This window comes from Paramisgurnus dabryanus, chromosome 24 (assembly GCF_030506205.2).
Source record: "Paramisgurnus dabryanus chromosome 24, PD_genome_1.1, whole genome shotgun sequence".
Taxonomy (NCBI): domain Eukaryota; kingdom Metazoa; phylum Chordata; class Actinopteri; order Cypriniformes; family Cobitidae; genus Paramisgurnus; species Paramisgurnus dabryanus.
This window is the reverse complement of record NC_133360.1, coordinates 6426710-6454287: the sequence shown is the minus strand read 5'-3', so window position 1 is coordinate 6454287 and position 27578 is coordinate 6426710. Positions and strand designations below refer to the sequence as shown.

Below are 27578 nucleotides of genomic sequence, written 5' to 3'. Positions count from 1 at the left end.
CGTCAAGAGACATCCCACGCTGAAATACTGGAGATGACGTAAAACTGGAGAGATTGTTAGAGAACGAGTGTGAAAGAGATGTGGATTACCTCACACATCTCACATGCTGCACTGGATAATTCGCGCTATTGTTGATGAAACAATGAAGACCGAGTGCAGTGCGCTTATAAACCCTACAACCGGACAAACCGACAGTGATCTTCTGGACACACAGCAACCAACAGAGAGGTACGTCTCTTATTTATCTAGAAATAATTTAGGTTTTATTGACTTGCATAAAACGAAAGTTTATTTACTAATTGTATTGGCACAATAGACGACTTTGTTTTCTATCAAACTACTTATTTAAGTGTAAATTTGTGTCTGCCTTTCAATGTGAATGTATTTGTTTGACTTAAAATCTACTTTAAATTGTGCTCCAAACAAAGACCTGGTTTGTTTGCTGGGCACTTGTGATTTAAAGTTGTACTTTATTGCATTGCTTTGAGAGTCTGCATGAATGGCTTTCTTATTCACTGAATAGTAAATTGTTGCACGCATGGGTGTACCAGACACAGCAGGCACAGGCTTAAAAATGTGCTGATGTAGTTCATGCTGCGCAAACAACTCGCTTTCAAAAGCTATTAATGCTTAATATAAAACAGAAAATGCTTGATTGGTTTATACGAGCCAAATGCTGATGGTACAGAACTGCTTTTGTTTACTTTTGTTCATCTAAGCTTGAGATTCACATTAACTACTGGAGGACTGTGCGCTATTGTACGGCATATATAAAAACTAGTATTGGGCAACGATTAATTGCGATTAATTGCATACAAAAATATAGCTGTAGACAGCGATACGGGGCCAAGCAACAATGGTCCTGCAACACGCAACGAAGCTGAAAGGACATGCAATTGAAGAATGCAATGTAGCAGATATGTATGGGAACTATCAGCACACAGGACTCAGAGATGAGAATGAACATAATGAAAAAATTTTTTTTTTGAAGTATAATATTTATGTGCATGTTGAAAGAAGGACCGATTAGTCCAATGCTGACCTAAAAAACAATTGAACCACTAAAGCATCATACATGTTACACATGAGACTTAAACCAAAAGAGCACAAACGAAATAATACCTCTTAAAATAATAAAGTAAAATACAAATAATGAATTGAAGCTTTTGACTCTAAAGTAAGAGACTTCAATTGCTGCCCTAGCCAGGATTTGAACCCATGATCTCCAGGTGTCATGCCTGTCACTCATCTGGTTGAGCTACAGGGGAGACATACATACAGACAGCTGCTTAAGTTAGATTGCTGAAGTGACAATGTGTATGTTCAAGTTTGGAGAGATTTTTCTCAAGAAGAGAATATTTTTTAAAACCCCTGTAGGTAGTCAAACCTGTTCGAACATTTGACTCTACATGACACAAATTTGTCAACCATTTTGATTGCCGCCGTATGGTGGATTTGAACCCGCAACCTCTGGATTTCATGCCCATCACGCATTTGGTTGAGCTACTGGGAAGGCATAGATTACCCCATCAAATATTCTCCATAGAAGTTTAGTTGATTAAATGGTTTAAAAGTTATTCCTGTTGACAAATGTATTACTTTTGAACAAAGATAAATATCAAAATTATGTTTGGTCATTTCTATGTGGCTCGGTCCAAAGATAATCTGAGCCAAATTGTGTAACAATTCAACAAACACTGCAAAAGTAGTAGCAAAAAAACTGAATACTGTACTTTTCAAAATGGCCGCTACTGCATATTTGAACTGGTGATGATGCTTGGCCACCAAATTACTGCAAGCCGTGCAGAACATGGAAAACAGACTGGTTGAGAATAATAGGTGAGAATAAACTCAAAACAAATATTAATAGAAAAACATAACACATGCATCAGATGGGATTCGAACCCTCAACCTCTGAGTTTTGATGCATGCGTTTAATAGACTGCGCTACACAGGCAGTGTAGCCAGCCAAGGTTTTCAGAGCTGCAAACATTCAAATGGCACAATCAAGGAAGGTGCAGACATGACATTGCAGAGCAGAAATAACAAAATTACAATTTATATGAGAATCAGATAGTTTAAGTGAGAACAGTTAAAGTTAAAGTCAAGAAAAACATGTTGTATAGGAATGCACAACATGTTATAATACAGTCATAATAATTTTAATGAGACAATGTCACAGGGACAGTCAACTTTGGACAGGTATTTCTCGGGAATGGCAGAGAATATCAAAAATGTGTTTGGTCATTTCTGTGCGGATTGCTCCAAAGTTTATGTGAGCAGAGCCTGGCATAAAAAAGACTTAATTTGCAAAAGTAGTAGCGAAAAAACTACTTCACATATGCTATGAAATAAGACATGAACAGAATGTTGAAAACTGACAAATGAGATATCGTTGCAATCGACATAAACCAGTGAATAAAAATTCACAAAGAAAATGAATATCAGACAAAGTTTTCAGAAGTTATGGGCTGTTTTATATAGTTTATGAACCCTAGGTGGCGCTGTCTTCAGATTTCCCAGGTACCTTTAGGACATCATACCAATGCTTCCTACCGATTTTTGTGCCGATACATTATATAGAATAATAGTTATCCCAATTTAAAACAAAATTCAAAATAGTGTACAGGCGGTTTGGTAATTTCTGGCATAATATATATCGACAGATTTGTCATGAGCCAAGGAATCCATAGACACCAAGATCATAATTTTCTATCAAACATTTCAATAGTTATGGGCAAAAATAGCAATTTTTCATATCTCATGACCCATAGGTGGCGCTGTCCTCAAATTTGGCATGGTACCCCAGTTCATGGTCCTTATGAAGGGTACCAAGTTTCATTTCAATTGATCAAAGAATGACCGAGATAATGACTCAGAACGAATTTTGGGTCGACATCGATAAATGTACGCATTTATAACTTTTGAACAAAGATAAAAATCAAAATTCTGTTCGGTCATTTCTATGCACCTCGGTCCAAAGATTATCTGTGCCAAATTGCGTAACAATGCAATGAACGCTGCAAAAGTAGTAGCGAAAAAACAAAATACTGTACTTTTCAAAATGGCCGCTACTGTAATGGGTGGAGTCTTAATGTAAGGTGTTCATTGTAATGAGCGTGAGGAGAGCAATCAGATGTACTAAGTAGAATTTTTGTTGATCAAATTATTCTAGAGTTATAACCATTTGAATATTGAATTTTTGAAGTGTTGGTGGCGCTATAGAGTTAATGCTAGAGACCCCATATTTGGTCACATAACTATTTAGGACCACCACTACAAGTGTGGCAAATTTTTTTCATTTTCCTATGTATGGTTCATAGGGCTGCCATAGACTCCCATTGGGGAAGAAGAAATATAATAATAATAATAAATATAGCTGCAAGCAGCGATTCGGGGCCAAGCACCTTTAGCGCAATGAGCACCCAAAGCACAGCAAAAACCACACGACGCAGCAAATGCGCAAAGCGCAGAAAGCGCACAATACAGAGCCCGAACCCGAAGCAAAGCAAATGCTGAGCAGAACCACTGCAGTGCGGAGCAACAACAGAAAAGATTTCAAAAATATAACACGTGTGGAAAACCAGACAGGTCGAGAAGAACGTGTTAAAGGGAACACAAAAGGAAATCTCAATAAGTGAAAGTAAGAGCTGGGATTCGAACCCATGACCTCAGGTTCCCAAAGCAACGCACTAACCGCATGCGCCACTGAGTAAACGATTAAACCACTGAGTTGGTGTGTCCAAGCTATAGAATAGAGATTTAGAGCTGTAAACATTGATATCCAGCAATTACCAAACGTGCAGAAATGACAACAGAGAGCACAAATAACTGAAATACAATGTATTGTATGAAAATCACAAAACTTAAGTGAGAAAAAAGTTAAGACAAAAACCACTGCACATGGGATTTAAACCCATGAACTCAGGTTCCCAAAGCACAACAGTTACCGCATGCGCCACTGAGTAAACGATTAAACCACTGAGTTGGTGTGTCCAAGCTATAGAATAGAGATTTAGAGCTGTAAACATTGATATCCAGCAATTACCAAACGTGCAGAAATGACAACAGAGAGCACAAATAACTGAAATACAATGTATTGTATGAAAATCACAAAACTTAAGTGAGAAAAAAGTTAAGACAAATTATCACTGCACATGGGATTTGAACCCATGACCTCAGAATCTCATGGCATGTGGTTAACCAGATGCGCAACTCAGCTAACACAGCTCAAAGGGCAGCAAAAAACAGCTTAGGTGCTTCAAGGATTGACATGTGCCAATCAACACAGATGCAGAACTGACAGTGCAGAGCAGAACTATCAGAAATACAATGTATATGGGAATCAAAAAGCTCAAATGAGATTGAAGACAAGAACATCATTCTGTATAGTAATGCTATACAATGTAATATACAGTCACATTAATTTACTATGACAAATAGACAACGTCACAGGCACGGTCAACTTTGGAGTGGTATTTCTAAGAAAGAGAACAGAATATCAAAAATCTGTTCGGTCATTTCTGTGCGGATTGCTCCAAACATTATACGAGCAGTACCTGGCATAAAATAAACAACATTTGCAAAAGGAGTAGCGAAAAAATAATCTACCATATGCTTTACAATAACACATGAACAGAATGTTGGAAAATGACAAACGAGGCATCGTTGCAATCGGCATAAACCAGTGAATACAATTTCACAAAGAAATTAATATCAGACAAAGTATTCAGAAGTTATAAGCAGTTCCATGAGAACTGTTATAGTTTATAACCCCTAGGTGGCGCTGTACTCTGACTTCCCAGGTACCTTCAGGACATCATGTCGAAGCTCCTTACTAATTTTTGCGCGGATATGTCCAATAGTTCAAAAAATATAACAAATTATGTGAAATTTCAAAATGGCGGACAGGCGGTTTGGTCAAACCCGGCATAATACACATCGACAGATGCGGCATGAGGTAAGCAATCCATAGACATCAAGATCATAATTTTCTGACAAACAGTTCAGAAGTTATGGGCAAAAATAGCCTATTTTATTATCTCATGACCCATAGGTGGCGCTGTCACCAAATTTGGCATGGACCCCAAGTTCATGGTCCACATGAAGTGTACCAAATTTCATTTCAATTGATCAAAGAATGACTGAGCTACAGCTTCAGAACCATTTTTGCGTCAACCTCGTTAAGTTTGCGCATTTATTACTTTTGAACAAAGATAAATATCAAAATTCTGTTCAGTCATTTCTATGCGGCTTACTCCAAAGATCATCTGTGCCAAATCTCATGAGAATTGAACAACATTTGAAGGAGGAGTAGCGAAAAAATGGAATACTGTACATTTCAAAATGGCCGCTACTGTAATGGGTGGAGTTTTACTGTAAGGTATTAAAATCAACAAGCATGAGGAGAGCAATCACGTGTACTAAGTAGAATTTTCATAGATCAAGCGGATCAGAAGTTATAACCCTTTGAACATTGAATTTTTGAACTGCTGGTGGCGCTATAGAGTTAGTACTAGAGACCCCATTTTTGGTCACATGACTTTTTAAGACCACCACTACAACTGTGCCAAATTTCATCATTTTCCTATGTACGGTTCATAGGGCTGCCATAGACGCCTATGGCTAAGAAGAAGAAGAAGAAGCAGAATAATAATAATAATAATAAATATAGCTGCAAGCAGCGATACGGGGTCAAGCACCTTCAGCGCAATGAGCACCCAAAGCACAGCAAAAACGGCACGACGCAGCAAATGCGCAAAGCGCAGAAAGCGCGCAATACAGAGCCCGAACCCGAAGCAAAGCAAATGCAGAGCAGAACCACTGCAGTGCGGAGCAACAACAGTAAAGATGGCAAAAATATAACACGTGTGGAAAACCAGACAGGTCGAGAAGAACGTGTTAAAGGGAACACAAAAGGAAATCTCAATAAGTGAAAGTAAGAGCTGGGATTCGAACCCATGACCTCAGGTTCCCAAAGCAACGCACTAACCGCATGCGCCACTGAGTAAACGATTAAACCACTGAGTTGGTGTGTCCAAGCTATAGAATAGAGATTTAGAGCTGTAAACATTGATATCCAGCAATTACCAAACGTGCAGAAATAACAACAGAGAGCACAAATAACTGAAATACAATGTATTGTATGAAAATCACAAAACTTAAGTGAGAAAAAAGTTAAGACAAAATATCACTGCACATGGGGTTTGAACCCATGACCTCAGAATCTCATGGCATGTGGTTAACCAGATGCGCAACTCAGCTAACACAGCTCAAAGGGCAGCAAAAAACAGCTTAGGTGCTTCAAGGATTGACGTGTGCCAATCAACACAGATGCAGAACTGACAGTGCAGAGCAGAACTATCAGAAATACAATGTATATGGGAATCAAAAAGCTCAAATGAGATTGAAGACAAGAACATCATTCTGTATAGTAATGCTATACAATGTAATATACAGTCACATTAATTTACTATGACAAATAGACAACGTCACAGGCACGGTCAACTTTGGAGTGGTATTTCTAAGAAAGAGAACAGAATATCAAAAATCTGTTCGGTCATTTCTGTGCGGATTGCTCCAAACATTATACGAGCAGTACCTGGCATAAAATAAACAACATTTGTAAAAGGAGTAGCGAAAAAATAATCTACCATATGCTTTACAATAACACATGAACAGAATGTTGGAAAATGACAAACGAGGCATCGTTGCAATCGGCATAAACCAGTGAATACAATTTCACAAAGAAATTAATATCAGACAAAGTATTCAGAAGTTACAAGCAGTTCCATGAGAACTGTTATAGTTTATAACCCCTAGGTGGCGCTGTATTTGACTTCCCAGGTACCTTCAGGACATCATGTCGAAGCTCCTTACTAATTTTTGCGCGGATATGTCCAATAGTTCAAAAAATATAACAAATTATGTGAAATTTCAAAATGGCGGACAGGCGGTTCGGTCAAACCCGGCATAATACACATCGACAGATGCGGCATGAGGTAAGCAATCCATAGACATCAAGATCATAATTTTCTGACAAACAGTTCAGAAGTTATGGGCAAAAATAGCCTATTTTATTATCTCATGACCCATAGGTGGCGCTGTCACCAAATTTGGCATGGACCCCAAGTTCATGGTCCACATTTAGTGTACCAAATTTCATTTCAATTGATCAAAGAATGACTGAGCTACAGCTTCAGAACCATTTTTGCGTCAACCTTGTTAAGTTTGCGCATTTATTACTTTTGAACAAAGATAAATATCAAAATTCTGTTCAGTCATTTCTATGCGGCTTACTCCAAAGATCATCTGTGCCAAATCTCATAAGAATTGAACAACATTTGAAGGAGGAGTAGCGAAAAAATGGAATACTGTACATTTCAAAATGGCCGCTACTGTAATGGGTGGAGTTTTACTGTAAGGTATTAAAATCAACAAGCATGAGGAGAGCAATCACGTGTACTAAGTAGAATTTTCATAGATCAAGCGGATCAGAAGTTATAACCCTTTGAACATTGAATTTTTGAACTGCTGGTGGCGCTATAGAGTTAGTACTAGAGACCCCATTTTTGGTCACATGACTTTTTAAGACCACCACTACAACTGTGCCAAATTTCATCATTTTCCTATGTACGGTTCATAGGGCTGCCATAGACGCCTATGGCTAAGAAGAAGAAGAAGAAGCAGAATAATAATAATAATAATACTAACAATTACAATAGGTGTCTCAGCACCTTCGGTGCTTGACCCCTAAATATAGCTGCAAGCAGCGATTCGGGGCCAAGCACCTTTAGCGCAATGAGCACCCAAAGCACAGCAAGCAACATAGAAGGTATCAATCACCCAATGCTCACTGACCACCCAAGGTGCATCAAGAACACAAAGCGCAGCAAGTACCCAAAGCGTTGCAATGACAGAGCAGAACCACCGCAGTGCAGAGCAGCAACAGAAAACATGGCAAAAATAGAACATATGTGAACTACAGACAGGTCAAGAAGAAAAGGTGGGAAAGAACAAAACGTTAATAGAAGAAACTAACACCTGCCTCAGGCTGGATTCAAACCCATGAACTCAGGATCTCTATGCATACGACTTAGACAGATGTGCCACTCAGTAGACACAGCTCAAGGAGCAGCAGAAAAGAGCTTACATGCCATACAAAGAATTCAGAAGTTATAAGCAGTTCTATAAGAACTGTTATAGTTTATAACCCCTAGGTGGCGCTATTCTCTGATTTCCTCAGGACATCATGCCGAGGCTCCCTACCGATTTTTGCCCCGATATATCCGATACTTCAAAAGTTATAGCAAATTATCACAAATTTCAAAATGGCGGACAGGCGATTCGGTCAAAGCCGGCATAATACATATCGACAGATGCGGCATGAGCCAAGGAATCCGTAGACACCACGATCATAATTTTCTGACAAACAGTTCAGAAGTTATGGGCAAAAATAGCCTATTTTATTATCTCATGACCCATAGGTGGCGCTGTCACCAAATTTGGCATGGACCCCAAGTTCATGGTCCACATGAAGTGTACCAAATTTCATTTCAATTGATCAAAGAATGACTGAGCTACAGCTTCAGAACCATTTTTGCGTCAACCTCGTTAAGTTTGCGCATTTATTACTTTTGAACAAAGATAAATATCAAAATTCTGTTCAGTCATTTCTATGCGGCTTACTCCAAAGATCATCTGTGCCAAATCTCATAAGAATTTAACAACATTTGAAGGAGGAGTAGCGAAAAAATTGAATACTGTACATTTCAAAATGGCCGCTACTGTAATGGGTGGAGTTTTACTGTAAGGTATTAAAAGCAACAAGCATGAGGAGAGCAATCACGTGTACTAAGTAGAATTTTCATAGATCAAGCGGATCAGAAGTTATAACCCTTTGAACATTGAATTTTTGCACTGCTGGTGGCGCTATAGAGTTAGTGCTAGAGACCCCATTTTTGGTCACATGACTTTTTAAGACCACCACTACAACTGTGCCAAATTTCATCATTTTCCTATGTACGGTTAATAGGGCTGCCATAGACGCCTATGGCTAAGAAGAAGAAGAAGAAGCAGAATAATAATAATACTAACAATTCCAATAGGTGTCACAGCACCTTCGGTGCTTGACCCCTAATAATACTAACAAATATAGCTGCAAGCAGCGATTCGGGGCCAAGCACCTTTAGCGCAATGAGCACCCAAAGCACAGCAAGCAACATAGAAGGTATCAATCACCCAATGCTCACTGACCACCCAAGGTGCATCAAGAACACAAAGCGCAGCAAGTTCCCAAAGCGTTGCAATGACAGAGCAGAACCACCGCAGTGCAGAGCAGCAACAGAAAACATGGCAAAAATAGAACATATGTGAACTACAGACAGGTCAAGAAGAATAGGTGGGAAAGAACAAAACTTTAATAGAAGAAATTAACACCTGCCTCAGGTGGGATTCGAACCCATGAACTCAGGATCTCTATGCATACAACTTAGTGGATGCACCACTCAGCAGACACAGCTCAAGGGGCAGCAGGAAAGAGATTACAGAAATGCAAGCATTGACATATGCCAATCACCAAAGATGTAGAAATGACACCGCAGAGCAGAAATCACAGAAATACAATGTATATGAGAATCAAAAAGCTCAAGTGAGATTGAAGACAAGAAGAACATTCCGTAGAGTAACGCTATAAAATGTAATATAAAGTAATTAACTATGACAAATAGACAACATCACAGGGACGATCAACTTTACAGAGGTTTTTCTCAAAAAAATTCCTAGGTGCAAGAAAAATCTGTTCAGTCATTTCTGTGCGGATTGCTCCAAACATTATACGAGCAGAACCTGGCATAAAATAAACAAAATTTGTAAAAGGAGTAGCGAAAAAATCATTTACCATATGCCTTACAATAACACATGAACAGAATGATGGAAAATGACAAACGAGGTATCGTTGCAATCGGCATAAACCAGTGAATACAATTTCACAAAGAAAATTAATATCCGACAAAGTATTCAGAAGTTATGAGCAGTTCTATAAGAACTGTTATAGTTTATAACCCCTAGGTGGCGCTGTATTCTGACTTCCCAGATACAATCAGGACATCATGCCAAAGCTTCCTACCGATTTTTGCGCCAATATATCCAATACTTCAAAAGTTATAACAATTTATGACAAATTTCAAAATGGCGGACAGGCGGTTCGGTCAAACCCGGCATAATACACATCGACAGATGCGGCATGAGGTAAGGAATCCGTAGACACCAATATCATAATTTTCTGACAAACGATTCAGAAGTTATGCGCAAAAATAGCCTTTTTTACTATCTCATGACCCATAGGTGGCGCTGTCACCAAATTTGGCATGGACCCCCAGTTCATGGTCGACATGAAGCGTACCAAATTTCATCTCGATTGATCAAAGAATGACCGAGATACAGCTTCAGAACCAATTTTGCGTCAATCTCGTTAAGTTCACGCATTAATTACTTTTAAATAAAGAAAAATATCAAAATTCTGTTCAGTCATTTCTATGCGGCTCACTCCAAAGATCACATGTGCCAAATCTCATAAGAATTGAACCAAATTTGAAGGAGGAGTAGCGAAAAAACGAAATACTGTACATTTCAAAATGGCCGCTACTGTAATGGGTGGAGTCTTACTGTAAGGTATTAAAAACAATAAGCATGAGGAGAGCAATCACGTGTACTAAGTAGAATTTTCATAGAGCAAATGGATCATGAGTTATAACCATTTGAACATTGAATTTTTGAGATGATGGTGGCGCTATAGAGTTACTGCTAGAGACCCCATTTTTGGCCACATGACTATTTATGACCACCACTACAACTGTGCCAAATTTCATCATTTTCCTACATACGGTTCATAGGGCTGCCATAGACACCAATGGCTAAGAAGAAGAAAAAAGTACAATTCCAATAGGTGTCTCAGCACCTTCGGTGCTTGACCCCTAATTACAATAGGTGTCTCAGCACCTTCGGTGCTTGACCCCTAATAATAATAATAATAATAAGAAAACCATCAATTGCAATAGTGGCCTACCGCCCTGCGGGCTTGGCCCCTAATAAAAGTGAGTTTATGCCTCATTTCTGTGTGTAATTATTATGTATATTGAAACGGAAACACACACATGTATACATTTCAGAAATGGCTCGACAAAAAGCATATTTGCTAATGCGTTGCTAGGGTGTTACAAAAGCCAGTATTAAAAAGTATATTATTATAAAATATATAATTGCAAAACAATTTTTAAAGGTTATCTGAAAACAAATAGTTTTTGAAGATATATTTATATGATTAATTAGATATTTGCAATAGAAATGCATTTTTATTCATTAAATTTCACTATTATTATTTTATAGTAATGGTATAGTAATATTGCTTTTAATAATTCTACTATTTTTAAGATTACAATTACTTTTATTTCATTTTTATTATTTGACAGTACTAATAATAACTGTTACCATAATTTTTTACAAAAAATACTTTTTACTACTTCTACTAAAATAAGCAGTTTAATGCTCTTTTTTTTTTTTTAAAGCAACTTAAAGGAAAACACCACCGTTTTTCAATATTTTACTATGTTCTTACCTCAACTTAGTCAAATATAAATACATACCTATCTTTATTCAATGCATGCACTTAATCTTTGTACAGCGCCTTGTGAATGTGTGAGCATTTAGCCTAGCCCCATTCATTCCTTAGGATCTAATTAGGGATGAATTTAGAAGACACCAAACACTTCCATGTTTTCCCTATGAGTAGTTACACGAGTAAGTATGGTGGCACACAATAAAATGTGGCGATTTTTTTTTTAAGCAGATTAAAATGAGGACTATATTGTACTTGGTTTGAAGCATTCCACCTCAGGCACAGTAATATTGACTGAAGTTTGAGCGAGAGGGGGAGTAGTCAGGAGCGATGATGTTACTGCGCGCCGAGTGCTGCAAACTAAGTGCTCTTCCGCCATACAATATAGTTCTCATTTTTTATCCACTTAAAAATTGCCTCGTTTTATTTTGTGCCACCATATATACTCGTGTAACTACTCATAGGGAAAACATGGAAGTGTTTGGTGGCTTCTAAATTCATCTTTGTTTGGATCCTAAGGAATGAATGGGGCTAGGCTAAATGCTAACACATTCACGACACGCTGTACAAAGATTAAATGCATGCTTTGAAAAAACATAGGTATGTATTAATTTGTCTAAGTTTAGGTACGAACATAGTAAAATATTGAAAAACGGTGGTGTTTTCCTTTAAGTTGCTATAAAATATTGTTTCATGTTTTTGATATGCTTTTTATCTAATTCTATAGGTAATGCGTTCAGTGTTATGTGCAGTTATATTGTTATTACAATATAAATATGTCCTAAAATCTAAATGTCAATTTATCCATACTTAAAGACTTAATGTCCCCTCATGTCCTAAATCTGCAGGAGGACACTGTCACGGGCCTCTCCTTCATGGTGTTCACACTAGTAGGCGGGGCCACACTTTCTGGAGCGGCGGCCCTTGTGCTCCTTGTCATCTCCACAGCAACAGACTACTGGATGCAGTATCGGTATTCTGGAAATGCAGCCAATCAGGGCCTCTGGAGGTTTTGCATCAATCGCAAGTGCCACGCCCACACGCTTACAGTGGGTGAGTACAGTAAAAACAGGATCTAAAATCATTTAGGATTATGCTATACAAATTTGTGTGAGTAAAATTCTAAAAATAAGTGTTATCATGTTTCTTGATTATAAATGTATACGTTTTGCATTTATTTTCCAAAGATGAGTGGAAATTCACTAACATATTGGTTACCTTATGAATGACAAACATTGCCTATGGCTTTTTATAATCGCATTTGACACCATTAGGTCAACAATAAAATGTTACATCACAAAACTGGAGAACACATCCAACGACTTCATATGTAAACTTTAACATATTCAGTCTAATCTTCTGTCTAATCTGTCCCAGTCAGTAATAGACTAAACAGTCAAATTACATCTATAAACTGAAAACAGGATGTTGACAAAGCCTCTGTCTGTCCTCCAGCATTCTGGGATGCCACACGGGCCTTTATGTTGCTGTCGGTGCTCGCCTGTTTCGCTGGAGTGATTTTGGGCGCCACTGCATCCAAGCGACCCAGAAGCAGTCGAGTTCGGACTGCAGGTTTTGCTCTGCTCCTGTCCGGTGGGTAAACCGATCAGTCTGCTGGTGATTTCTTTTGAAACGTAAGGTTTCAAGTTTTTGAAACTGATCAAGTGAGAGTCATTTTGGATGAATATTATTAAATAATACAGGAGGCTCCTCATGAAAGGATTTGTGTATTTTATTCAGATCATGCATAGAAAGACACTGTAAACATGATTTATAATACATTTGGATATAATGTGTTTTTTTAAAGTAAAAATGTCCATTTGGTATTTGCTGTAATAACAGAAGTGGCATTAAAGGCGGGGTGCATGAAAGCCAAACAAACCTAAACAAACACGCCCCTACCCCAAAATAATCTTTTTGTTTGATAGACCCGCCCCAAACATGCATAACCCAGGCAATAAAGTCGGATTTCCTCTTTCAAAGTGTTTTTCAAAAATCACGCACCCCGCCTTTAAAAAGATTAAAACTTTATTAAAAAGATTTCTTTAAAAGTCTGACAAATCAAAGGCATGCAACAAATATACAGACAGCTATATTGTTGTGATATGACAGATTGTATAATACTATGATACCGCAAAATTGATGTGGTAAAACAAAGTGCACAATAAAAAAAATAATACTTTAAACCTTGCATGAAAAGTCAAAACATAGCCTATACAACTTGTAACAAAAAGCTATATTTTTTTAAACACTTAAAATTTCTAGACATTACGTGGGTAATATTTCTTACATTTTTACTATTTCACTTTTTTTGGTGTGTAATTCCTGGGTACATTTCATGCTTGCAGCGACAGTTTGCAGTAATATCATATTATAGTTCATAGTATTATTACAAATGCTCTGTGTATGGTGTACACACCTGTTTTTATAGACCATTTCCTTCTTTCACATCCTGAAAAAACATGGTTTAATGTCACATTCATTTACTAAATGCCTTATGGTCTCAAATAAAGTAGATATACTTTTTAATTAAATTATAATCTATATATGAGGACCATTAAAATGTGCAATAATACCATGGTAATTTTCTTATTTACTTACTAACCTGATTTGAAACGATGCAAGATTGTAAAAAGCGCTATATACATACATTTGTATTTAAATGAAATCAGTTTTTGTTTAAAGAAGTTTCAAATGGCTTTAAAATCCAACATGAATACAAACATCACATTGACAGATATTTAAAGGGTCTATTTGTTGTCAGTGACTCTGTAAACCAAAATCGAAACACTCGATTTTTTTACATCTGAAGTTATTTATTTAGTTTGGTTACACCCAGGGCTGTCACAATGATTAAATAACCGTCTCATCGCGATTGTTTGACCTCATCGCGATGATTTCAGATCACCACAATGATTGTACGTGTCTTTAAAAAACACAAGGGGGAGCTGCAGCGCCTGTATATCAGATTACTTTTAAATATGTGTTATGTGTATTAATATTTACTGCTAGATAAACCTTGCAAAATATTTTAATTTAAATAATCACAACGTGTTAAAATTATTTAATTAACAAAGAAATTGTGAAGATTATGACGATTTAGTGTCTGTTTTATTGCTTTGACTTTTTATTCTCATGAATTTTTTTCTCAGTCAATTATCCGCCAGCCAAATTTCATAACCGTGACAGCCCTAGTTACAAGTGCATTTGTGTTTTTCTGTGTTTCAGGGTTTTTTGCGCTTTTGGCTTTGGCAATCTACACTGGAATGACTGTGCATTTCTTTGGCAAGCGTTACATTGAATGGAAATTCTCGTGGTCCTACATCATTGGCTGGATCGGCATCATATTAGCTTTAGGGGCGGGTAAATATCAACTATTACGATTTCTCTTCAGTGCTCTTTGCAAAAATTAATTGCAACGTCGCAATTATGTAACAATGCATTGTAAGGGTATGTTATGGTTACCGATACTTGCACATAGTGGCACAGGTTGGCAAAACAGATTTTGAGAAAAAAAATTCAAAGAAATAAAGATAAAAGAAAAAAAATGTAAATTGAAAAAGCTAATTGTTAGCTATCAAACAATAAAAAAATTGGTATTTTGAAGAGAAGTTTTTTTTAAGAGAAAAGTAAACTATTGAAGATAAAATATTAAAAAAAAAAAAAATATATATATATATATATATATATATATATATATATATATAATAATTTTAAAGATTTAAAAAAATGTAAAACAATTTCTTAGAAGCAATGAAGCATAAGCATTTACTGAATTTTTTTATTAAAATATAATAAATGCGAAAAGCAGATGATTATATTTGATTCGAAGCTTCTTTGTATTTTAGGTGTCACGCAGCTTTGTGCTTATCAGAGGACCATCGCTGAACCTGCGCCTTCACGCGTTTCAGACACCTGAAATTCTCAATAAATCTCGATCTCCTGTTTAAGCTATGCAGCAAGACTCAATCCTCTCAAGACATTAATTTGAAACCTTGATACTGAAAATAAAGGCACTAAATAAATCTACTGTGTTTGGATTCTTGCTGCTATGTTGTACTTTGTTCTACACATGTTGGGCGTGTTCATCCCACAGATGGCGTACAAATGCAGGATGATGGAATATCAGATACAGCTCCAGGATATTTCGATTTGCCACACAAACACTATTTGGCTTTCATTTCTATTAATCAAATTCTAACTCATTGTATTGACATATCACGTATATATATATATATATAGGGACAGCTGCCAAATACTGTAAACATTCAAATAGTCAAAAAAGTTAGAAAATTTACAATACTAACAGTAACCGATAATTAGTGCATAAGCTTATCTTCATAAAAATGTTTGTTGATGACAAAATTGTTTAGCGGAATAATTCCCTGTTCCCAATACATTGATTTCAATGGAGAGCTGGCGACTTCTGACGACACAAGCGATGGCTACAATTGGTGGCCGGAAGAGGTGTGTCCAATTTATGCAAATGAAGAGCGACTTTTGGGACCGACAGGAAAAAAATGGAAAAGTCGATCTGGGTACCGCGGTCCCAGACAGACTGCCATTTAGTCTTTGCCATTTAAAATATTTGGGATTTTTTGGGTGAGAAAACTGAATTTTGTTCAGCAACAATGGAATGAAATCAGTGCACATCAGAAAGCCCACTAGTTACGGGAAATGAAATTCGATTCCGATTCTGGAATTAGATCCGTACTATAGAATTGAAATTTCTGTTATTGATTCCTGTGTGCGCATTTGTGCATCCTTGAGGACATTTTTGTCCTTTTCAGTTTTGTTTTTTTGATAACTTTGCCAGCGTTAATGCTAACTGCATAAAATTTGCCACAGGTGTGCATTTTTATTGGAATTTTAATATTTCACCTTCATTTCCTTTAAAAAAATCTATTTTCTACTAGGTACACAAAATACTTCCTCTCAGGACCTTTTGGACAAAAATGTCCGCATTGAAACCCATTAAAACTGCAATTTTTAATCCTGGTGCCATTCAACTATAAAATGATGCAATCTTTGTTAACAGGCTTTCATTCTGTTGGCAAGGCTTCAAAATTTTTATTTTTACTATTTTTTACCAGATGGTGCCATTTTTTTAGTTTTGGGATATAAAGCAAATTATCGCTTTATTGTTGTTTTCTGCTTATGCATATTATAGAGCCAATTAGATATATTATGAAGCTATAATTGTGTGGGTGTGTTGGTATGGATGTCAGAGTGTGGTTTGTATGTGTGTACTGAAAATGTTATGTGTGTGTGTGTGTACCAGGTAATTATCACGTTGTGGTGACCAGTTGTCCCCACAAAGATAGGAGTACCAGTATTTTTGTGACCTTGTGGGGACATTTTGAGGTCCCCATGAGAAAACAAGCTTATAAATCAAACAGAATGATGTTTCTTGAAAATGTGAAGTAGTAGAAGGGTTTCTGTGATGGTTGGGGTTAGAGAATGGGGTAGGTAAGGGGAATAGAATATACAGTTTGTATGGTATAAAATGCATTACGTCTATGAAATGTCCCCACAAAACATGGAAACCAGAATGTGCGTGCGTATGAGCGTGTATGTGTGTGCGTGTGTGAACAGTTTGAATGAAAAAAATATATATTGTACTGGATATCACAAGACTACAACCGCTGCAACGGAGGTGTCGTTTTTGTTCATAAAAAACATCAGTGGCATTGTGTAAACAAACCAGCATTTGAAGGGTTAAAATTCTGAAAATTAATGAATGTTTGGTCATTGTGATTAGAGCTGATGCTGGTTAAAAAAATGGCATCAGTGAAAGTGGAAAAAAATATTAATCTATAATATTTTTATGACACTTTTTTGACATGGACATTTTTGTCCTTTATGGACCTGAGAGGTAACTTTTTTTTAAATCTGATACTGCATAAAAAATATGAATGCATAAAAATTAATGTTGTTGTTAATCATTGACATATCCAAGGCTGTAATACTCAAAGAAAAAAAATCTGCTTAGCATTTACTAAATTAAAAATAATTAAAATTTTCTTTTTTTCATAAAAAAAACAGCAGTGGCATTGTGTAAACAAACCAGCATTTAAAGGGTTAAAATTCTGAAAATTAATGAATGTTTGGTCATTGTGATTAGAGCTGATGCTGGTTAAAAAAATGGCATCAGTGAAAGTGGAAAAAATATTAATCTATAATATTTTTATGACACTTTTTTGACATGGACATTTTTGTCCTTTATGGACCTGAGAGGTAACTTTTTTTTAAATCTGATACTGCATAAAAAATATGAATGCATAAAAATTAATGTTGTTGTTAATCATTGACATATCCAAGGCTGTAATACTCAAAGAAAAAAAATCTGCTTAGCATTTACTAAATTGAAAATAATTAAAAATTTTCTTTTTTTCATAAAAAAACAGCAGTGGCATTGTGTAAACAAACCAGCATTTAAAGGGTTAAAATTCTGAAAATTAATGAATGTTTGGTCATTGTGATTAGAGCTGATGCTGGTTAAAAAAAATAGCATCAGTGAAAGTGGAAAAAAATATAAATTATAATATTTTTATGACACTTTTTGGACATGGACATTTTTGTCCCCTGTGAACCTATGTATAACTTTTTTAAATTGATGCACAAGGGTTAAGAAAGTCTGTGTCGTGTTTCAACTGTGATCTGCCAGGGCCTTCCTTGCTATATGAACGCATATTGTAAACGTTAGTGAAGATGCGAGCCACGTAACAACTATCCAACTTAGATAAACTATAGTAATAGAAAGGGTACTCAAGCTGACAAAAACACGGTTACTAAACAACAAAATTGGAAGCGGAATTGATCAGAAGCGAAATTGTTGAAGTCCAACTGATCCCCAACCCTACTGGCAAACTAAGCGCCCGTCCCTGGCAACATGCAGCAATAAAGTCGCTGCTAATGTGAACGCAGCATTTACACGTCTAGAAGCGACTACAAATTCAGTCTTGAAGTGCAACGTTATCTTCGCCACTGTCTTTTGTTTTATTCAAGCCACAAATATTCCACGTCGTTTTGTTTGCAAAATAATAACTGAAGCAGTCCAGACCGGAGTTCATGATGGACAAGCCCGTGGCAGCGTGCACAAAGTTGTGCGCAAAATCCTGTGCATCGCAACTGTATTTATGCTCTTGCAAAAGGAACTTATAAAGAAACCCAAAGTGGACTGGAAAGAAACATATGACAAAAACAATTAAATTGGCACTGATGATAAATATGCATTGAATCTTCTCAGAACGAGATCCAACGTCTAACTGCTTCCGGAGGGTATAAACGATTTTACTGGAGCAATACAACATGATCAGAAGGGGTAACAGGAACCCAACTATGACCAACACCAGGATGAAGCTCACGTCAAGTGCCTTTGGTTTGTTCTTCTGAAAGCACTTAAAATTGGTCGTGTTGTCTTCGATCTTATCCACGTAGTGAAAACAAGCACTTAAAGAGCAGATGATCACCCATATGAGCACACAGACCAACAGGGCTATTTTACAGGACAAAACACTCCTGGCCCTGATGGGATACTTGATGGCCAAGTAACGCACCACGCTTATGGCCGTCATTGTGAAGATACTCACGTACATGTTGACGAAATGCATCGACACGAGAACGTAACACAGTTCCTTGTTGGAATGGTCCCATAGTTTCCAGATTTTCCTCGAGTCTTCATAGTAGGACTTTATCCTCACGGGAAGCAACAATAACACGACGCAGTCAGCGATGGCCATGTTCATGATGTAGACCATCATGGAAGTCCAGTCTTTTCTGGGACGCCGACAGAACATCGCAAATACGTAGATGTTCCCCACAACCCCAACGATGAAGGTGGGGATCGCTGTGGCTAACTGAAGGTGTAGGATGCCTTGTGTGAAGGTGAGGTTGCAGGTCTCATTCATCCTTTAAATGGATTCACCACTCTGTTGAAGAAATATCAAGAGAAATTCAAGTGATTTCCATAACAAATACCAATCAGTTTACATCCATACACCAGATTACATAACCCACAGAACCAAACACATTAGAGACCCCCAGGGACCATTATAGTCTCCATTAAAACAATGCAAGTCTCATAACCATTACATCCAAATCAAACACGTTATCAAGAAACGCCCAGAGACCATTAGTCCCCATTAAAACCATTAGATTTTCTGTAGAGATTTCTATTGTTTTTCAACAGGGCTACATAAAATATGAAAACTTAAAAAAAAACTCTTAACATTACTAGTTGGTGCATGGTTGCAAATCACAATAAATTAAGTGTTTATTTTTTGCATTTCATTAAAAGTAAAAATATGTGCATGTTTGCACAATAAATGAAGTTGTCTCCTTTTTTCATTGCAAAATTTTAATTTGCATTTCATCCCAAATTAAAATGAACTATATTAAAGTAAAACACCTAGCCATGGTTTTGCTAATAGTAATCAATACACCAAACATGGTCACTACATTTTTACCACAAAAAATATGGTTCATTTGGTAAGGGTTTAAAACGAAAAAAGCTTACCCAAACATAAGTAAAAGCAAAAACCGATGAACCCAAATATAACCGACGTAAATAAGATAAACAGGACACCTGCATTGAAACATCAGCCAAATAAGTTACCTCATACATGCCCGGCTAAAAGAATCAATCAAACGCGACCGTTTCGTCCTTCACTGGAAATAAACTTGAAACTTTGGAAATAAAATCACAGGCACATCGTATAAATAATTTTTAGCGATCTGGGTAACAAAAACAGATCACACCTCGGCTCGCGGTTTCTGCAAAGAGTGCCAGTTTCCGGAAATACCTTCTTTTTTAATGCTCATTGATTGAAAGTAACTGGCATCGTTCGAATCTAGGAGTCGGTTCGCTCGAACGTTTCATTGCAATGAACCGATTCCTTGAAGATCACGCCCTTTAACCGTGTTTTCTTTGTGGTTAAATTGTAGTAACCATGTTTTGCTACTGTTTTACTTCAGTAACCATGTTTTTTTATCTGCATTAATGGTTAATGTATGATATTAAGAATTTTAAGACGTTAAGAGTTAAAATATCATATGTAGACCACATTAGTCTTGTATATTAATAAATGTTCAAAGTGTTGATTAGAGTCTTTCAGACTGTTATTTTTTACAGTTAATATAGCTCAGGTGTTTTCAAACATTTTGTCAGTGTAACCCCCTCAACCTAAATGATTCACTTGAAGTACAGTGAGATTTTATTTTCAATATCAATTCATTTTTATTTTATTTACAGTGAGATTTCCTATAATTGGATCTTCATTTGGTAATTTTATTTATTTGTGCATTAAACGTATCTCCATTTGAGTTCTCATTTTCTGATTGTAGCTTTGTGACCACATGCTTTCAGATTAAACAAAGTATCTTTTGTGCAAGTAAGGGGGTGGTTTCCCGGACAGGGTTTGGATATATCCCAGTCCCAAAATGTTTGACCTGCCTTAAAACATCTTGCACTGACATATTTTAAAGGGATAGTTCACCTTAAAATTAAAATTCTGTCATCATTTTCTCATCCTCATGCTCTTCTAAACCTGTATGAATTTATTTTATTATGATGAACAGAAAATAAGATATTTTGATAAATGATGGTGACCACACTGTTGTAACCATCGACTTCCATAGTAAGAAAAACAAATATGATGGGACAAATATGAAAAAAGGGCAACCCCCCCCCCCCCCCCAAAAAAAGAAATAACAACTCACCGCAATATGAAGGACTAAAAATAACAGGTTTTAGAATATATAAGTAAAACACTGAAATACAGCACTCAATCACCTTAAAGGTGCAGTGTGTAATTTTTAAAAGGATCTCTAAATAATGCTAAATAATATACATAACTATATGATCAGGGGTGTATAAAGACTTTTTAATAATGAACCATTATGTTTTTATTACCTTAGAATGAAACGTTTTTTCTACATACACAGAGGGTCCCCTTACGTGGAAGTCGCCATTTTGGGCCGCCATGTTTCTACAGAAGCCCTTAACGGACAAACTTTTTTACTAATTTGTCTCCATTGATGACATGTTTTTTTCTGGTGGCGGCTACCATAGCTTCTCTATATGTTTCATAAGCGAGGAAGAGCGGTGGACTGAGCAATTGGTTGCTATTCGCAACCTCACCACTAGAAGCCACTAAAATTTACACACTGCACCTTTAACTACTACTAATATTAACACAGAAAAACATTTTATGACTTGAGTCATAAAAATCCCTACATCAATATCCCTATCAATATCCTATCAAGTCACTGATAGGTTTCTCCAAATTTAATAACTGAAAATATGTTTGTCTAAAAAATTCTAAACATTTGCATCTCGGACGGCTTGGGGGGGGGAGTAAATCATGGGTTTACAGTTTTTCTCCTTACAGTTTTGGCTCATTCTTGAAACAGAAATTACATTCTCAAAACTTATAATAATTTGGTAAAACAGTCTTACTGTTCAGCTCGATACTATAGCTCACTTGGAAAAGCTCATATAATTTCCAAAACTGTTCACGCGTGTGCCAAAACTAAATTCCTTTCCCATATAAAGGAAATTTCCCATAGAAAAATGGCAAATATCCTTCTCAATTGCTTTAGCTTATTTCTTGAAACAGACCGGACGTTCTCAACACTATTGGTGCTATGGTCAAAATAACGTGGATGGTTTGGTACAACACATGGTTTACCTGCAAAAGCTCATACCTCTCCCAAAACCGTTCACTTATGGGTAAAACTAAATATCCTTCTCATTTAAACAGTCAGTGCCCCTAAAATGTCCACCTTCCAGTCTTACCCAGTCCTTTATTGCGGTGGTTATTGTATTGTTTTTTATCAAAAGAATCAAAAGAAAATATATACAGCATAATATACTGTAATATAAACACACAAACAAAAAACTATTACATTAATATGCAGAAATAATTACGCAAGTAAAAGTAAGATTTAGTTAATCTTTTAATGACTCCATAGCAAACAGAGTGCCTGTATTTTCCCAATACTTAAAGGGCACTTATTCATGTGTAAAACTGCAACATACACAAACAGTACCTATACTTTAAAGAATACAAATACAGAATAGAAAAGCATTTCTATAAAATTAACTCTAGTCTCAATGTTGATGCAGCTATAGCTAAAACAACAGACAGGTAAACTGACAAGATTTATGTACAAAGTTATATAATCTCCTAATATGGTCTGAGGACATCGACAGTATACACTTACATGATACAAACTGATTTTACACAAAACTCATGTTTTCTTATGTTGTGAGAAGCACTTACATCATAAAGTACAGTATACAGCGAATCAGACGTCAATCATCGATGGATTTTCTTTGTCTGTGCTGTTTCTGGAGGTTGAGCGCGTGTCTGACGACGAACCAACCTTATCTCACAACTTTCCGTGAAATAGTCACGCATTATTTTGCTCAGTTATTCGTGCATATCCACGTCATCCAACGCTGAGTAAAACAGCATCAGATTAGTTTTTGCTGCGATTGAACAATTCATTTAAACTGATTCGCGAATCAATTCAAAACGTTGGCCCATTTGCTTTGTAAAGAATCGACTCAAAAGACTCCTTTATTTGCGATACTTTGTAATGAAACGACTCAAACGAGTCATTAATTCGCAAATGCCCCTGAAACACGAGACAATTTAAAAATAAAATATAGCTGCAAGCAACAATCACCGGAGTCAAGCCAAAAAGGGCACAGAATGAAGTAAAGTTAAGTTTGAATGAACAGTTAAAGAACCTAAGGAAACCTTATGATTTCAGATGAGAAAAATGCTAAATATATCAACAAAAATAATGTTTTGCCCATTGCAATCGTCCCACTCTTATTGAGAATTATGAAGTCTATGAAGAAAAATATGTGAGTGGTGCTTGCAGTGACAAAACTCATGTCCAAAAATGCTACAGTGGTGTTAATGAGTCAAAAGAGCCCACCCCAATGTCTCTACGATGTAACGAAAACGGAATCATGATGGACTGATGGTGGCGCTAGCGGGTTAAAGGTAGAGATTCCAAATTTGCTGTGGGGACTTTTTGGACAGTCCTTTAAAAGTGTGCTAAATTTCATAACTTTCCTATGTACGCTGCTATGGGCTGCCATAGACCGCAATGGCGGATGAGGAATAATAAGAAAAAGAAAACTAACAGTTTCAATAGAGGTCTTCGCCCATTCTGGGCTTGACCCCTAAATACACATTTCTTAATTAATTAAAATACAGTAAAGAAGGAACACCTCACAGTGTAACGAAGTAAAAGTACGATTATTTTTCCAGCTCAGAAGGGCAACGTGGGCCTAAAAAAACTTATACAAGTTTAAAACAACATGAGGGTGAGTAAATGATGATAGAATTTAAATTTTTGGATGAACTATCCCTTCAAAATATATCAGTGCCATTGTTTTGTCTTAAGATGCGAACCTAGCTAACACCTAAGTATTTTTTATTTTATTGTATTGAATTCATTGTTTTTATTTTTCATCAACCTACGAACCATTCTCGAACCCCAGTTTGGGAAACCTAGCTAATACACATCTTATAAAAAAATGGATCTTGTATATTGCTAATATGAAAAAAGTCCTGTTTGATACTTCACTTATTATAACGGCCCAATTTGCTAACCCAAAGATTGAATTTACAGTTGGTATTAATGAAAATGTATTCTGCAATGATACTATGTAAGTACAGGCACTATAGACACATTAGAAGCTGATTGAATACATTTATTTATCATACTGTAAATCTTTGCATCAATGGAAAATTGTGAAAAATTGCACCAAAATTTTTATTGAATTGACCAACCAGAACCTGAGATGATTGACATTTTATCTTACATTTGGGCATAAAGTTCGCATAATTTCTAATTATTTTCCAGTTTCCCTTATGAAAATTATCTAAGATTTTACAACAATAAAAGAAACAAAAAAGCACTGTTTAAAATTTCTGTAGAAATGACAGTATTACTGGCAGCTGTTTGTCAGTAACTTACTGTAGAATTAAATGTATGTTATTTACTGGCAACAGTTTATACAAGTCTTAAAAATTACAGCCTGGTGCAAAGCATTCTGGGAACTAAAATCTGAAGGAAAAAACAGAAAAGGTTGATGAGGATTTCTGGTTCCCAGAATGCTTTGCATGAGGCTGTTATTTTATAGTTTTATTCTGTAAAGACAAAGACTTGTTAATGTTAATTTATATATGAACAAACTGTTGCCAGTAAATAGCATAAATTTAAATCTATGGTAATTTAATGGCAAACAATTGCATAACTACAGCAATTTTTACAGTGTTACACTGTAAAAAGTAAGCTGTAATTATGCAGCTGGTTGCCAGTAACTTACTGTAGAGATAAAGACTGAAAATGTAAAATAACGGGCACAATAAATTACATAAATTTTCCTTAATACAAAATACATTTTTATTTTTACATAATAAAACCATGGGTAAGTTTTTTTCATAAGGCCTACTGTACAGCTTAGCTGCTTTAAAGTTGACTTAAGTTTCACCAACATACAGTTTCATCAAATTCAAAATCACATCGTGGACATTATTCTAGAATAGTACAATTGTGAAAAGTGCTAAAGAAATATAACTGAATTAACATTTGACATACTTTACAATTTTATTCATATTCTTCGTTTCTTTGATTTATGCCACATAAATTCCACCTTGTATTGGTTGCAAAATAATAACTAAAGCAATCCAGACAGCAGTTCATGGTGGAAAGGCACATGGCGCCGTGCACGAAGTTGTGCGCAAGCAACTGCACGTCGCAATTGAACTCTTGCGCCTGCGCAATGTACTTAAACACAAACCCATAATTGACGGGAAGAAAACAAATGACAAAAACAATCAAATTGGCAGCGATTATGAATATGCATTGAATCTTTTCTGAACGGAACCCAACATCTAACTGCTTTCTTAAAGTATAAATTACTTTGATGGAGCAATACAACATGATGAGGAGCGGCAGGAGGAACCCGACTACAGTCAACAAAACTATAAAATGCAACGACAGCGTTTCTTTAACTCGCTGAAAACACATAGCTTTGTCATTATTAGAGTCTTTGAGAAAGTAAACGGGGCTAAAACCTCCAATGACCAGCCATATGATAGCGCACACCACGAGCGCGCGCTTGCAGGAGAATGCATCGCGCGCCTTCAATGGATACGCGATGGCCACGTAGCGCACGACGCTCACGGTTGTCATGGTGAAGATGCTGACGTACATGTTCACGTAGTAGAGTGACAAAAGAAAATTGCACGTGTCGGAGCCGATGGTGTAGTGGACAGTGCTCCGACACATGGTGCAGACGCACTTCTGGCGACCCGAGTTCGAATCCCGGCTCGAGGTCCTTTGCCAATCCCATACCCCTCTCTCCACCCTATACCTTCCTGTCGTCTCCTTAATCACTGTCTATCTAATAAAGGCAAAAATGGCCCAAAAATATAACTTTAAAAAAAAAAAAAAAAAAAAAGAAAAAAAAAAGAAAATTGCACGTGCCTATCGAGTGGTCTTGTAACGTGCTGTTGTAATAATGCGCCTTAATTGGAAGGATCACTAACAAGACGCAGTCGGCGATGGCCATGTTGCTGATGTAGACCATCATATAGGTCCAGTCAGTTCTTGGACGCCGACAAAAGATCACAAATACGTAGATGTTCCCCAGAACTCCCAGTATGAATGTTGGTATGTATATGGCTTTCTGCACGTGCAAGAACGCGTCGGTGACCTTGAGGCTGCAGTTGAGCATCTTCAACTTCTGTGAAATGAAAATAAACCGCGTTTAAATAGTTTGTTGTAAATCAAACAGAACATAGGCCCTACAAAAAAAATTACGCGGATCTCTGGAATACTGGATTCTGATCTCGCGCTCATCCGGGTACTGCGAGCGAGTTACCGGTACTACTTACGTCGAATGTATCACTCCGCTGTCTCTTTTCTCATGCCAATTTTTGTTACAAATGAGCTTACAAAATATTTCAAATCAATATTTTGTGTCCAAGTATTTATTGTGACAGGTAGGTAGCCATGTAATAAACAGAATCTCCAGCTTGGTGTCAGGCATATTATTACTCATTTTACATCTCGGAGACGTCTATTTGATGTTTGCGTTTACATCTGCAAGACGTATTATTTAGATTGTTTGCTCATCTGCAATACGTCTCTGAGACGTTTAATAAAGAATGTCATATGGACATATTGAAGACATCTGCAAGACGTTTTTGATTTAGAGTGTATGTAAAGCTGCCTTTTCTAAGACCTTTTTATAAGATGTTTTTATACCAGATGTATTCCAGATCTTTATCAGACATCTTTCAAACGTACATGTGCTATCTAGGAATATGTTACAGTATTTGTGATTAAATTAAAATAAACAGGTTATCTTGCAGTTTCATACAAAAAGCAAACAAAAAAGTTTATAGCTTACCTGTGAGAGGACTAGAGAATGACGCTTTTGGTTGATATATGGAGTTTAAAGTATCACTCGGGTCCTTAATACACCAGTCGACACATTGAAGACAAAGACAAGCACCAACATGCTCTGTATTCCTCCTGAAGCCGTAGAGACAATTAGAAACACATCATGTCTCAATGTACATATAACTACATTGAAAAACACAAGGCAGACTTTTAGAAATTTCCATCGTCATTTATCGGCCATTTCTGTTCCTCTTTGTTAGATTGAGCTGATAAATCTTCACCCAAAACTGCTGACACCACTACAACTCACCTTTTTTGTTCAACTAACCTCAAAAATATGCATTCACTATACAGTCAGATGTGAAAGTGCTACATTCCTCGAGCAACCTCACCAGACAGGTTTATTTTTTGCATCTCGACATGCAGGGCCGTGTACAAGGGGATGGCCTGGTGGCTAGATCCACTGCCTTTCTGCCTTCATCAGCTGAGGTGCCCAACTTAGCAAGCAACATAGGTCTGTAAGATG

General features: G+C 36.6%; 3 protein-coding genes across 5 annotated transcripts; 1 reads left to right on the top strand and 2 right to left on the bottom strand.

The window, feature by feature from the left end:
• Window positions 1–68: 68 nt before the first annotated feature.
• On the top strand, window positions 69–15810 carry lim2.2 (lens intrinsic membrane protein 2.2). The gene is made up of 5 exons (XM_065244426.2): window positions 69–228; window positions 12463–12667; window positions 13070–13207; window positions 14843–14977; window positions 15463–15810. Exons 2-5 carry the CDS (start codon window positions 12490–12492, stop codon window positions 15531–15533), a joined length of 522 nt encoding a protein of 173 aa, XP_065100498.1. The 5' UTR covers window positions 69–228; window positions 12463–12489; the 3' UTR covers window positions 15534–15810.
• A 1876-nt stretch (window positions 15811–17686) lies between these two features.
• Window positions 17687–23102, bottom strand: gpr35.2 (G protein-coupled receptor 35, tandem duplicate 2). 3 transcript variants are annotated; one of them, XM_065244425.2, is made up of 2 exons: window positions 22900–23102; window positions 17687–19545 (listed from the first exon to the last, which is right to left on the bottom strand). In XM_065244425.2, the coding sequence occupies exon 2, from the start codon at window positions 19522–19524 to the stop codon at window positions 18571–18573; it is 954 nt and encodes a 317-aa protein (XP_065100497.1). In that variant the 5' UTR covers window positions 19525–19545; window positions 22900–23102; the 3' UTR covers window positions 17687–18570. The 3 variants fall into 3 exon arrangements, with proteins under 3 accessions (XP_065100497.1, XP_065100496.1, XP_065100495.1); XM_065244424.2 differs by lacking the exon at window positions 22900–23102 and adding an exon at window positions 20133–20409; XM_065244423.2 differs by lacking the exon at window positions 22900–23102 and adding an exon at window positions 20232–20409.
• A 1983-nt stretch (window positions 23103–25085) lies between these two features.
• Window positions 25086–26063, bottom strand: gpr35.1 (G protein-coupled receptor 35, tandem duplicate 1). The gene has a single exon (XM_065243549.2). The coding sequence runs from the start codon at window positions 25931–25933 to the stop codon at window positions 25250–25252; it is 684 nt and encodes a 227-aa protein (XP_065099621.1). The 5' UTR covers window positions 25934–26063; the 3' UTR covers window positions 25086–25249.
• Between the last annotated feature and the right edge of the window lie 1515 nt (window positions 26064–27578).